General features: G+C 34.5%; 4 protein-coding genes across 8 annotated transcripts; 1 reads left to right on the top strand and 3 right to left on the bottom strand.

Moving 5' to 3' along the window:
* Positions 1 to 3,158: 3,158 nt before the first annotated feature.
* LOC108806372 (nicotinamide adenine dinucleotide transporter 1, chloroplastic) lies at positions 3,159 to 5,462 on the bottom strand. 2 transcript variants are annotated; one of them, XM_018578465.2, is made up of 8 exons: positions 5,205 to 5,462; positions 4,940 to 5,018; positions 4,718 to 4,816; positions 4,539 to 4,645; positions 4,407 to 4,455; positions 4,190 to 4,299; positions 3,861 to 4,044; positions 3,159 to 3,769 (listed from the first exon to the last, which is right to left on the bottom strand). In XM_018578465.2, exons 1-8 carry the CDS (start codon positions 5,205 to 5,207, stop codon positions 3,456 to 3,458), a joined length of 945 nt encoding a protein of 314 aa, XP_018433967.1. In that variant the 5' UTR covers positions 5,208 to 5,462; the 3' UTR covers positions 3,159 to 3,455. The 2 variants fall into 2 exon arrangements, with proteins under 2 accessions (XP_018433967.1, XP_056845993.1); XM_056990013.1 differs by having other exon boundaries at positions 4,940 to 5,461.
* A 2,647-nt stretch (positions 5,463 to 8,109) lies between these two features.
* LOC108809571 (uncharacterized) lies at positions 8,110 to 9,265 on the bottom strand. Of its 4 annotated transcripts, none has more exons than XM_018581712.2 (2): positions 9,037 to 9,265; positions 8,110 to 8,723 (listed from the first exon to the last, which is right to left on the bottom strand). In XM_018581712.2, the coding sequence occupies exon 2, from the start codon at positions 8,694 to 8,696 to the stop codon at positions 8,268 to 8,270; it is 429 nt and encodes a 142-aa protein (XP_018437214.2). In that variant the 5' UTR covers positions 8,697 to 8,723; positions 9,037 to 9,265; the 3' UTR covers positions 8,110 to 8,267. The 4 variants fall into 4 exon arrangements, with proteins under 4 accessions (XP_018437214.2, XP_056845843.1, XP_018437213.2 ...); XM_056989863.1 differs by having other exon boundaries at positions 9,076 to 9,265; XM_018581711.2 differs by having other exon boundaries at positions 8,110 to 8,731; positions 9,037 to 9,264.
* A 715-nt stretch (positions 9,266 to 9,980) lies between these two features.
* On the top strand, positions 9,981 to 10,721 carry LOC108813671 (uncharacterized). Its single transcript, XM_018586299.2, has one exon. It carries the CDS (start codon positions 10,135 to 10,137, stop codon positions 10,468 to 10,470), a length of 336 nt encoding a protein of 111 aa, XP_018441801.2. The 5' UTR covers positions 9,981 to 10,134; the 3' UTR covers positions 10,471 to 10,721.
* Positions 10,722 to 11,217: 496 nt separating this feature from the next.
* On the bottom strand, positions 11,218 to 13,900 carry LOC108813670 (protein disulfide-isomerase like 2-1). The gene is made up of 11 exons (XM_018586298.2): positions 13,662 to 13,900; positions 13,412 to 13,496; positions 13,211 to 13,308; positions 13,042 to 13,097; positions 12,622 to 12,739; positions 12,507 to 12,534; positions 12,313 to 12,404; positions 12,056 to 12,212; positions 11,833 to 11,957; positions 11,612 to 11,711; positions 11,218 to 11,486 (listed from the first exon to the last, which is right to left on the bottom strand). Exons 1-11 carry the CDS (start codon positions 13,814 to 13,816, stop codon positions 11,412 to 11,414), a joined length of 1,089 nt encoding a protein of 362 aa, XP_018441800.2. The 5' UTR covers positions 13,817 to 13,900; the 3' UTR covers positions 11,218 to 11,411.
* Positions 13,901 to 13,936: the final 36 nt, after the last annotated feature.

Raw genomic sequence — 13,936 nt, 5'->3', positions numbered from 1 at the left:
TGTAAAGCTAAAAAAACACTCTGCTTTAATACTACTCTGTCTTCTTCACTCTTCCCCCTCCTTCTCTCTCTCTTTTCCGAACCTCCAGCTTCGGAGTTACAGCAAAAAAAACGTATTTCTTTTTTTTTTTTCCCGCGCGTGTCGAGTAAGCGAGAATCTTTTTCGGTTAAGCCTTCCTCCACTACCGTTTGGATTTTCTAACCTTACTTACTATTTCTATCCATTTCTATATGTTTGTTACTAATTATTCATTTATTTATTTATTGTTGCGTGTGAATTGGATGATGACTAAGTGATACTAGTTGTTGCTATTATTATTACAAACTTAATAATTATACTAGTATAGTCTTTTCGAATCCAAATTTTATTGCTTTTTTCCTTGGAAGGAAGATAATCAAAATCGTCATTTGAAAGAAAAAATGTGTGTCAAAGCTTTAATTACACAAAAAATGTGTGGGATCGTGTTTTGATTGAATTTATTATCATCTTTGATGAACATATTGCAAAACTAATGGTGTACTTAATATGGCTAATTATTAAAAAAAATTGTGTTTTTATGTTTTGCTAGTAGACTTTAGTCTGATGCATTCTATAAATTATAAGGAGATTCAGTTACAAAAAAAAACTCAAGATTAATTAAGAAGAGGGATCGTTAAGATGGGCAACAAATCGATGTAGATAGAACAGTAGTTATGAATATGTTGATTCCATGTGTCTTTGCAATGCTTTAGAAGCAAAGAAATTAAGGTTTTACGTTAGCATTGAGTGACCTAAGCTAAACAATTTATTACAATGAATGCTTTATTTATTTTTATTATGTTGTTTGTTACATAAGTAGAATGTTAGGCGAAACATTCTTTTCCAAATGTACAGTAGTTACTCCATTTAGGTCCATTACCCAATCTCTTCACTATTTTATTCCCATTTTCTTTAGTAAACGATCCATTTCATTACATTTGGTAATTTGCATAGGATTCTTTCCCCCAACTAAGTTATTTTTATAACGGTTGCCTAAGTTATTATTTCGTAAATATACTACTTTTTAGTGTTTTCTTTTTGAACAACATAAATTCCATTGTATTACAGTGATCCAAAAAATATTTATAACCATCGTCCTGAGACATTATTAAAATATTTATTTAAAAGTCGACAAGTAATACGAAAAGATTACTACTAAATGAATTCCATAAAACTTTGTTAAACAATGTTGTATACGACATAGATTTTTGGTCTTAAAAAAGACAATATAAGACAAATATGATTAACTGGTAGTGACAAATCCTGTGATTAATAATTTGAATCATTTCTTTTTTCGTCCATAACGGACGCACTTTAGTTGATATGGAAATTTATTATAATCACGGTTTGAATTTCATGTCGATAAATAAAGAAAACATTGTATATGGGCAACATATCAACATCCGACGGTGCCGATGAGATCACCACACCACCAAACACTGACGGCGATATTTTTAATTAAGATATCCGATTAGTCGATTTACATATAAATTTATAATAAGGTTATAGTAATCTTATTTAGAAAAGGGAAATGCGCATAGACGAGCCGAGGTGGGGTTAGCTTCAACGTTCAGAAAATTCAAACTGCTGCCTCGGACCCGAACTTATTCAGGTTCGGAATGCGAGCCTAGCAGGTAACCCCACGTAGAGCGTTTCTGACGGGGACCACGTCGCACAAAGAATTCAACTATATATCGGACTATGGATGGTGCCACGACCGACTGTCACTTAAGTCAATAGCACAAACGAACTGCTAATTGACACGTGTCTATTGACATTTCATTTTACGTGTCGTTTTGTATGAGCAATGAAATAATTGAAAACTATATATTTTTGAAATTTCAAACTGGAATCTGATCAAAGAGTCGACTAATAAAATATAATTTGATTTTGGTTATGAAACAGAAGAGCTGGTTATATATTGTCCTTATATGTAAAAACATAATGATTTACTGCATTTACCTTTATAAAAACTTTAGGCTAAACAAAATTGAGGAGAAAGAAAAGAATAAAGAGGAGAAACAGAGCATGTGAGATTCAATCATACTTCCAAGAAGATAGTTTTGATGTTTCGATGTCCCTTTATTTTCTGGCGAATTAAAGCATCTTTTCACCCCCTAATAATCCACTTTATTCCAATTGTTTGAAAGAGATTAACCAAAAAATAATTTATATTTTGCATATATCAACAATGATGATAACAATTATTCTGATTATACTTTCCAGGAAAAAGATAGTACCTAACATGGACACTGTTAACAAAAGCCTCATCTTGCATATTATATAAAAAATATCATTACTAGAACTGTTTTATCTAGTACCAGCTCTGAACTGTAAATTTGAAAAGAAAAAAGAAACGATTTGAGTTATGCGGCGTCACTCATCCATCATCCTTGTGTTTTTTTTTTATGCACTGTAATCACGACATGAGAGATGATTAGTCATATTGATTAAAGCATCAACTACGTTAACTTTATTACTGTAAAACATGATATATTCTTGTCATTTAATATTATGAGCATATAGTAAGAGGGTATATATCACATGATTCACATCCTATGAAAAAAGAAGAAAGAATTTTTGAATTGATGATTTCACCGCACTCACATCACATGTAATGCCGATCCGATCCGAACCCACAAAGAAACATGGTTGTTAAATCGTATGGAGCAACTACTACGTACAGAATGCTGCGATCACATGTTGTCATGACTATGATGCTTCACAAAAGATGTACTTTCGATTCATATGATTCCTTTTTGATACTTTCTTTTTTATTTGGTTTCCCTTTTTCAGTTTCTTTTTTGTTGTTTAGCTTAATCAGGAATTTCTACACAAAAAAACATGTATGCAAATGTTTTCGATGTATCCAGGGAAATAGGATCTGGTCCGAGGGACGATGAGCGATTTATATTTACAAAAAACGCTAGGCGATTGGACCATGTGAGCTTACAAATGGGCCGACGAAAAATACTATAACCAAAAGTGTGGTGAAACTGTCTAGTAGTAGTTAAACGTGGGTTTATATCACAAGCTACAACTTACATGAAGTCCAGCCCGTCGACCATCAATGGCGACTGAGAGACCACAAACTCTTAGAGATAGAGAGAGAGATGTAAAATAATCAGTGTTTCACAACAAAGCCAAGAAGATGACATATTATTTGATGGGATCTCTACAAGTTTCTCTTCTTAAGAAACCAACACACAAATCTTCTTCTGTTGATTTCTCCAACAGAAACATAAAAGCATGTGAGCATGAATCTAAGGCTTTGTCCAGAAACGAAGAGTCCTATTTTGATCTATTCTCCCCCAAAAAAGGGAGTAAATAAACTTCTTTAATTCTGTAAAATGAACATGTTTACCTCTCACTAAACCACACATCTAGTCGTCGTCGTCATCATCAAAAAAAAGAAAGTCTAAAGTAATAGAGCTTTGCTATGAAGGTAAGTGAGTGACAAGGAAACGATGAACCATTTCGAAGCTAGTGAAGGTGATGGCTGCAGCAGGAGTTGTTCTCAGGAGATTAGTGGCACATCCTCTGTAAAAACCGCGAATACCATCTTTCTCAAACACTTTCTTAATGCAGTCTCTAACCCCGGAGTAACGTTTCTCACTGTGGTGTCCTCCTTGCTCTTGAAGCCTTGCTCGCACCACCTCGTGCGGATAGGTTAATGTGGAAGCAAATATCTTAGCGATTGAAGAGGCAACTGCTACATCACGAGCATTCAGATCATCGATTGACTTATCACCTGTTTTTGTTCGTTCACACACTTTTTTAGCTTTATCTCATATTCCACAAAAGAGGGGATAATAAATATAAATAAAGTTAAGTTGATATACCTTTGTTGGCCAAGTAGGTTTTGACAATCTCATAAGTAGGAAACTGAATGGCAACGTGACTGATACCAGCTAGTGCAGGCACAAGTCCACTGTACAATCCGCGGATTCCTTCCTCGTAAGCTATTCTTCTTAAAGCAGAGAGTGTACTCTTGTATGGCACTACACCCTCTCTCATTCCTTGCGTCTGAAGGAGGAATCAATACAAAGATTCGAAATTTTGAAATATATCAAGACAGGTACGTGTCTACTAATTAACAGTTCCTTTATTTTCACTTGTATGTGGATTGCATAAAAGAAAAGAAAAGAAAAGAAAAGAAAGAGGGGGGGACCTGAAGACGAGTCTTGACAACCCAAAGAGGATTAGTGGCAATAGTAGTAGCAGCTCCAGCACCAGAGGCAGCCATTACGTTAGCACCAACGCTGAATCTGTGATCCTTATCTATTTGTATATAATAATACAAATAAAGAATAGGATTAACTCCACTGGTTGGATTGACAAAAAAAAAGAAAGTAATGAGAAGGTCACTAACTAACTAACTAACTAACCATTCGAAATTAAAAAGCTCTTGAGCTGGTCATACATAGTAAAATAAATCTGCAAAATAAAAAAAAATTTAAACTTTAGTTTAGAACAAGCTAGGATCAAATGAAGAAGAGGAAGTCAAAGTCAGGACAGACCGCCCAATTGGAGAGAAGAGCCATGACGGTAGGGGAAAGACCACGGTATAAGCCACGCATCCCTTCTTGCTTGAAGATCTGCTCAAGACTCCCAACTATAACACTACCTGACCCCAAAAGGACATAACATAAACATTAGCAATGGAAAAACTTTTGACTATAAGGCAAAAAGGAGAAACCTTTGATGTTGTTGGCATGAGAAAGCTTAGGCAGACCATGAACCTGAAACCTCGTTTTTATAACATCAAGAGGACACACAAACGTTGCCGCAACTACCCCTAAACCCCAATCCCCAACCAAACATTAAAAAAAAAAACAAAAAAAAAAAAGTATTCAGCTTTTCGAAATCAGAGATAAGTGTTCCGAATACGCCAATTTCGTTACTAAGATCGGAGAATTACCTGCAGCGGCACCGGCTGCTGCATTACAGAGGACATTTTGGGAATTGGGAGGATGAGAATTAGCGGACATCTTTTGGATCTGAACGAATAAGAAGAAGAAGAAGAAGAAGAGCCTTATGGAAACGCGGGAACAATACTTTAGAAGAAGAGAATGACAAAAAGGTTGATTCCTCTCTGGAGAGGGATATGGCGGCGACGAAGCAGCGTCGCATGGCCGAGAAATAATCTCAGAGTCAAAGAGTCTTTATTTCTCCTCCTCTCTTACCATAAATTATCTAAGTCAACGGAGAGATCTCGAGTTAAATTTGAATCTGATCGAAGGAAGGAAGGAAGATCATTTCAATACGACGAAAACATGGCAAGAAAATCTTAGCGAAACAGAACAGAGCCCGTGTTTTTTGTTTGTGTTTGTGTTTTTATTTGTCTATTCAACGAAACGAGAGGAGAGGAGACGGGAGGGAGACGATCGACGAGAAAATTCAATTCGTTTTCTTTTTTGATTGGCTCTTGTTTTTTTCTTTCGGAAAAAAAAAATACTTAAAAATATTACTATTATTTATAGTTTTCCTTCCTTACTTCTCAGCCAAACGAATCAGAGTCAGACCCAACAAACCAAACACCAAACTCTCTGGTCCCCATCACCACGCCGTAACTGCTTACCTTTTTTTTTCCATTTTTTCTTATGGGTTTGTGGGCCGGGCTTAACTTTTATGGACCTCACCTGACCATGTTACTTCCAAGCCTACCTCCTTTTTAAAATTCATATACTATAATTTCAATATTTGGGGTCCTCTTCCATTTATTAACCCATTATTTTGTTAATGGTTTCCAAATAATTACTTTCCTGTGGAAATGCAAAAATTATATATGAGGTCCTAGAAATGCAAAATTATATAGATCACGGAGAAAAAAATTATGAGAGATCTTCGGCTTAGTCTATGAAGTATCATAGAATATAAATTTATATAGAATGATGTAGTTATAAGTGTGTCTTTATAAAGTGATAGAATTGTAGACAGTATAATAAAGGTAATATTTCACATTTTTTAAGTAGTTTAATAGTCAGGCGTTAAAAATTTATTTTCCTAATATAAACTGTTTCTTTGGCCGAAGGATATTTACAGGGCTTCAAAACATAATGATTACAAAAACAAATGTTTGAGCCTTACTTTACTTGCCCATGAGCTGATTCGTAATGGTAGGACTAGACTCGATTGGTGTTATAAAACAAACGTCACGAATCCGACAGGTATTTTTGTTAAACTGATCACACGTTTTTACTTGGTAGTAATTTTCTAAATTCAATGGCAAATGGAGAAGTGAAACAGTCTCTCTTATTCGCATTTTTAACATAGCAGTGAAACTAGTCAAGGAAAAGTCTTTTTGCTATCTTGTAAATATCATTATATGATAAAAAGGTTCTACAAAGAGCATAGTCAAGGAAAAGTTGCTATCGTGAATTACGTAATACAAAGACAACTAGACATATTCAGGTTGAATGATTAAGTTAGGTACCACGGAGTCTCAAATAATATAAACACAACGCAAAATCATTGAATCGCTGCATATGATGTAAGCAATGACGGTTCTTAGAAACTTGATGCTTTGGACACAACCAAGTATTCGTAACTTGTTCTTATAATTGACGGTACTCACAAAATCATACCACAAGTAAAGATACGACTGTAGTTGGTCAAGCAAACAAAAAGTCAACCATATCTATCTTATTAAAGCAGAAACATTCTAATGGACCTAACTATTATTTTGTAAGATTTTAAATTAAATGCACATTCTCTTGTATAGGTATATATGATATCCACATGAATTCATTAATAGACTGAGACTCTTTTTTTTATTTTGTTGGTTTAGGAAATAAATGGTCCAACGCTAATTAAAAGATTTGAAATATATTCATGTTCATAATCATACGATTAGCAATTCCATCTTTTCTTTATTTAAGTTAGTGCATAGTTGCATACGATTATTGTTTAAAATTGTCCTCGGGTTCAATATAACATATTATGTACAAATATATGTACATATTCTATTTACCTCTATATTACGTAATGTGTAATATTATTAAAATTGAATTTAATACCACCAAACCTTAAGAATACATATAAACATTTCTTTGAGAATATATCTTCTCTATTAAAAAAGATGTATCATTTTTATCTACTATAAAATAGTCATATGATTATAATTTTATTATAAAATAATTTTAATTAGAATTTTATTATATAAAATAAAACCAAATTTTATTATATTAGTCTACTGTAAATGTTCATTATACATTTTTGTCTACATAAATATATAAAATACCAAAATTTTAACAAATGTTTGACTAATTATTTTATATTAGTTTAATATCTTAATAAAATTGAAATTATGTGTATATGCACGGGTCTGAATAATAATGTTAACTAGACATATAAATATAAATATAACTATTATAAAACTAAAAATATATAACACTAAAAATATTAAATTTATTTATAAAACATGTTTAATAGATTAACAAAATGACCCATAATTCTATATTTACAATTATGGGTGATTTTGCTAATAAGATATATTAGGAAATTGCCTTAGAGAATATTTGTGTAGTATATATTCGATGCATATGATTATTTACATAACAGATATAGATATCTCGAATTTTACTTTCAAAGAAAATATTTTATGGAAAAATACATTCACCAATTCATTACAATTATACATAAAATCTCGGTAATCATATACTGTGATTTGGTATTTATTATAAATTACTTAATTGGTTTAGTATATATATCGGTGGTACATTATTGTTACCCTAAAATTAAACTATAAATACTGATCTTCTACATCATCTTTACACACCCACGATCACTTCCAAAAAAATAATAATAACAAAAATGATGAAACTAAACACTTTTTGTTTATATATCAGACACATGTAATATATTAGACATCAGAATATAATAAAATTCACCGAGTAAATATGTAATAATTGTTTTTTAAATAATTAACTTTATAATGTACAAAAAATCAAAAAAAAAAATTCATAACAATAAAAAAACATATCTCATGCTTCCAAAAAATATGAAAACCCGCCCGACCGGGCGGGTCATGATCTAGTAATATATTATTCGAAAACATTACACTAAATTATTCTCCATGCCAACACGTCATAAAATGCAAGCCATTTTACAAAAGGTTGGATCCACTATTATTTGATTAATATATGATAGATTCAGAACTGTAACTTTAACACAGATTACAATCACAATTTCAACATCGACAATCACATATTTATATTTTTTTTGATGCAGCTGAATCGATGTAATTACTACATAAGAGGTGAAAGTTTTATAGAATCAGCCGAAAGCTTAGGTACGTCGCAGTGTAGGAGAGTCCCCTGCGCCATCAACATGGATTTGTAAATCTCCACCAGCTTCTTCTCATCATACTCCCTCGACGCTAACCCCGAACCGTACCCATATTCACCGAACCCGTAAGACGACTCAATGACCCGAGAATTGGCGAAGCTCAGCATCATACTGACGTAAGCATCTCGAAGCCACGTTAAAAGCTTCTTAGGCGATGCCTTTTTGATGAAGACCCTCAGCTTCGGCACTATCTTGATCCTCCAAAACCGTCTTTTCCGTGTAGGATCAAACTTGACTCGCTTTACATTTCTCCCACCCGATTTGGACTTCTTCGCCGATCCATCAAGCCTCTCGTATCCTCTAGACTTCTGCCAATACCTTATCTTCATCACACTCTCTCACCGTATATCTATGATCTATAGATCTAGAGAGAGAGAAAGAGTGAGCAGTAGGGGGTTTAACTTAAAGGGAGGGAGACTTCTTGGTTTGTTTATAAAGAGCACGGAACGATGTATATGCATTTTTATTCGATTACGTAAATATCATAAGATATACTACTTTAATTTGTTATTTTTATTCCTAAATAATATAAGTCATTTACGTAGGAGAAACACTAAAGTTAGAAAACAATGTGATTGACTCATCCGACAAAACAAGGAAATGATCATATATATTATCCAGAATGAAAAGTCAAAACTAAGCTTTTAGAAGCATAAAGAGATATCATACAGCGAGATCATTGCTGGTTGCAATAAATGTTGGTAATACCCTCAACCTCCCCTGAACGAATCCTAGCCCTTGGAGTTGGATCTGTTTTCGTCACTTCTCATGTGAACTCCACTTTTTTTTTTTTTTTCTGGTAGATGATTTATGTTTTTATTTGGACCTTAGTTTAATCCTCAATTGGGAATGACATACCAGTTAAGACATTTTTTGTGTTTGTTTCTAGTGTTTTAATTGAGTATATATATATGTGTGTCAGTGTATAATAATATGGAATATGGGAACGTAAAATTTGAATGCAGATATACTGGTATAATAAAATAATGGACCAACCAAATATGAATGTTTCATGCTGCTTTTTGTGCGCTTATTATAGTAAAGGTAGCAAAGAGTGTGACTACTGACGAACACACCAACAACAACTCCTTGCATGTCGCTTCTGTGGTTCCGGAATGTGCAATGTACATAGGCCTTACTCAAAGTTGGCCTATAACTGGTTTATGAAAGGTGGTATATGGCCCATTCTGCTAAAGACAAACTGAAACTAAATCCAAACAAAAACAAAAAAAAACTGAATCGAACCGAAACAACTCAAACTAAATACTGGAATCAACACGTATGATAATACTATGCACAGTCTCTTTGTTATTAGAGATTATAATTGTAGAAAATCATAGTTAACTAACCATTTCTTGTTTGCTCATGTGATCGTCTAAATTTTTTACGGTATTGAATCTGAACAGCTGCCATATATATTGTAAAAAGAAAATATTGTATATTACCTAAACGAGAAACAAACAAAAGTACAGTGAATCCAGAAAATTATGTGAATGTGACAGTAGATTTCTCATACGACAGGTGGGTTCAGGTATCCTAAGCTAGTAGTGAGCTGTAAAAATGTATGTAGATTAGATTCCAGTTTACTCTTACTAATATGTATAAAACCTTAATTTTATTTAAACGTAAAAAAAAAACTACATTAAAAATAACGACAAAAAGACCAAACAGGAGTTCGAGTTCTCCACCGCCTGAATCCTTTTTTGTATCTTTTGCCCTTTCTTCACTGGTCTAATTAATCCGAACGCTCCGACGCAAGGGAAGAAAATGGCGGGCCAAGTTGGGTTTGGATCCGGGTCGGGTCAGAGAACCTACGTCGTTGACCGGAGGACAGAAATCGTGAGCGGCAAAGGATACGGAAGTAATCAGATCTATGGGAGTCAAGATTTTCCTCCGTCTTTGCAGACTCCGCCGGGAGAAGTGGCGGCGCGTAGGAGCAATGCATCGAGGCCGTCTTGGGGTGTAAACGATGCGGAGATGAAGAGGAAGAAGAGAATCGCGAGGTATAAGGCTTATACGGTGGAAGGAAAAGTTAAATCGACTTTCAAGAATGGATTCCGTTGGATTAAGAATAAATGTTCTCAGATTGTTAATGGTTTTTAGACTTTGCCTTTGTATTCATTTATTTCTCTACGAGTTTTGTTTGAAGGCTGTCTCCTCCGTGCATGCGGTGGTTGCCGGCTTTTTCAGAATATGAATAGTTTTACTCGGTGTTTTGCGTGTTCTAATATGGGACTTGTAATTTGATTTCAAGGGGTCCATATGTTGTCACATGCATTAAGCATTTGGAGTACTATTTACTCTTTCATTAAGCTTCTGGAAATCATTTTCACAAACTCACAAACTGAACTGTATGTTATAATCAAGTATACAATGTGTCTATGATGTAAGAATTAGAAATGGAGATGGTGTATATTCAAAATTTGCAGAGCCAAATTTAAGCAAAAAGAAGAAGGAAAAAGTGTTATTTTGATTTTGATGTGCCAGGCTTATAATTTGTATCAGATAAGGTTGGCCCATTTTTGTTGAAAACTAGTCTCCTTTTGTTGAAAAGGGCCTTTAAAGAACTTCGACTTTCTTTCAGTACAACACAAACAAAAATTACAATGGACATTTGAGACTACACAGTTGATATTCGATTTGATCGATAACAGCAATAAGAAAACTACCGAGAGCACATATGGTCTTCTTCTTAGTAACCGTCGTGTTGCTTTTAAAGAGAGATAATAATTAGAAGTATTCCACACAGATTAGTTGATGTTCATTTGGAGATTGGTAGCTAATACTGATTGATGCAAGTGTACCATGCATCGTGTAACTCGCAAATAGAGAATCTATAAGAGGTGAAAGAAAAGCAAAAACAAGTTTTTTTCTTTTATGATTATCGTAGGAAAGACAAAGAAACTTGGTTCAAAAGAGTTTCAGAACTAACCAGAAACAACCACAAACCTCAGATAGACAGACATAAAACCTCCAAAACACCAGGTTCATACCAGTTATATATAAAGTCTATCGACGACTCCTATTCTTCAATCTTTTGGCTTCTAAGAAGAAGCAATGAACGTGTTTAGGATATTTCTCTTGAGAGTGAATTCATCAGCTTTCACCGGACTTATCGACTGCACCCAAAAAGAAAAACCATTAGAAAAATGTCAATACAAAAGTCTCTATTGTTTCTGGATTGCAAAGCAGTGATCTAATATATATATATATAGAGAGAGAGAGGAAGAAATGATGTTTAGACCTTGCTAAGGACGCGTCCAAGCCGCTCAGCTTCTTTGGTAGCATAGCCTGAACCTTTTTCTATGTACTTCTTTGCGAGTGACGCGTAAAGCTTTCCGTACCTTATTATATAGAAAGACCATATCATCATTTAAGCTCAGGAATTAAAAAGGAGCGTCAAAAGAAACTTCACCATTCTTATTTGATTTAACTGATGAAACGCTAACACTAGTCAGTGCATACCTTGCTGTGGAGCCCTTAAGGTTACTAGCTTCCTCTTCGATGCGAGACAAGATTGCCTTCTTCTCATCTTCACTCGCTGCAACTAGCTCCTTTACCAACGCACCTAAGCTTTCAACTATACCAGCCTATCAAACAATATATAGAGGGAGAGATATCAGTAAAAGCCTTCGAACTTACAGATAGGATTCTGTGATTCTACAAGAGACTTTTTTTTTTTTGTTACCTTTGAAGTAAGCTGCCCTTTACTGTCTCTGCTGGTACCAACTTTCTCATTGATGAAACTTACAAAGTCATCTAAGTCTCTTCCACCGTTATAATCTTGACCGGCTTTGTTGTCCTTTGGGAAGAATTTCAATGTTGGGAATCCACTTACTCCATACCTGTTGAACAAAAGAAAAGGAAGCTGTTATCATCCTTGGGTTCTACGATATATAATACAGTAATATCGATGAAGTAAAAAAAAGTCCTTGCCCAACTTACTTCTCGCCAAGGCTTTTGTGTGCATCAGCATCCAAGTTGGCAATGACTACACCTTCTTCCTGCTTAAACACCGTTGCTACCTTTTCGTATGTCTGACAAAATTTATAAAGCAAAAAAAAAAACAACATTAATAAACAAAATGAAAGTGGACTATTTTTATATCCAAAAAATAGTCAAATAGGTTGTGAACTTACAGGAGCGAGGGACTTGCAGTGGCCGCACCTGGAAGATGCAAAACTCAGAAATTAGAAAACGGCAAGAAAAGCAAAAACCATGAAAGTGGAGAAAGAGATAGATAGATAGTAGTACCAAGGGGCATAAAACTCGACCAAGACATCTTTGTTCTGATCCAGCACAATCGCATCGAAGTTATCAGGTGTTAACACAACTACATTTTGTGGAACTGCAGCTAATTTGACGTTGGTACCTGAGTGACATATTTGTTCAGCAATAAGCAAGTTGTTCGCAGCATAGGTGTAAAAGTTAGGTACACACAAGAACAGTTGTGAGGATTAGAGACAAAAAAAATTTACAAAAGAGTAAAAATGAAGAAAAACAAGTCAATGAAAACAAATTTCCACCTGTTGAGACTTGAGAAAACATTCAATGAAAAAAAAAATCTCCAAAAACAAATGACTGAACATTTCACAAACTCATAAATGACGCCTAAACATAAGACTAGCTTAGCTACTACAGTGGTATGATAAAGAGGAGAGAGAGAGAGAGTACCTCCTTCCTTGTTGACAAATTCAGCCAAAGCTTCAGCATTGCGTGCACCCTCGTACCTATTAATAAAAGAGATACCATAAGAATTTTTTTTTATTTGCAACCAATAAATAGATTAGCTTCGAGAATCAGATTTAGAAAGAAAAAAAGAAAGAAAGTCCTGCATGCATACTTTTGAGGTTCAAGAGAGCCTTTAGGAAACCATTTAATGGTGGGATATCCACTAACATCATACTTAGTGCAGACAGTCTTATGTTCATCACAATCGACCTGCAACAACAACACAAGTTAATAATAAATAAGTAAAGAAGAATCAAATCATGTGTATAACGATGGGAGTGTCTTTGACAGACACACAGACAGACAGACAGACCTTAGCAATCAAGACAGACTTGGCCTTCTTGAAGCTGGCAGCAAGCTTTTCATACTCTGGAGCTAGTTTCTTGCAGTGCCCACACCTATATATATATATTTTAGTATCAATCATCAAAGTAACTACTAAAACTATGGCTATCATCAATCAATCCATAAGACTCCGATCCACAAATCAAAAAAAAAAAAAACATAATCAATCCCACGAATCTAACTAACATTTAAGGATATCATGATTGATCCAAAATTACCAGGGAGCATAAAACTCGACGAGAGCTCCTTTATCTTTACCAACCTCCTTCTCAAAGCTCTCTTCCGTCAACACAACAACCACGTCGTCTGCTACGGCTGACACCACTACCAACGCCACTAACGCTACACCAAACCAGATCTGAGATTTCCCCATTTTTGAGATACAGTATTTTGGTACAAAGTACTGTGTGTAGTTTCTTTTGCTCTCTCTCTTCTCTCATTAAAAACGTTTCCCTTTCCCTTAGAGATGAAGATACAGAACCAAAAAAATGAG

Source organism: Raphanus sativus, chromosome 6 (assembly GCF_000801105.2).
Source record: "Raphanus sativus cultivar WK10039 chromosome 6, ASM80110v3, whole genome shotgun sequence".
NCBI lineage: Eukaryota > Viridiplantae > Streptophyta > Magnoliopsida > Brassicales > Brassicaceae > Raphanus > Raphanus sativus.
Note: the sequence above shows the minus strand (reverse complement) of the source record. Positions and strands in the feature narration are given on the sequence as shown.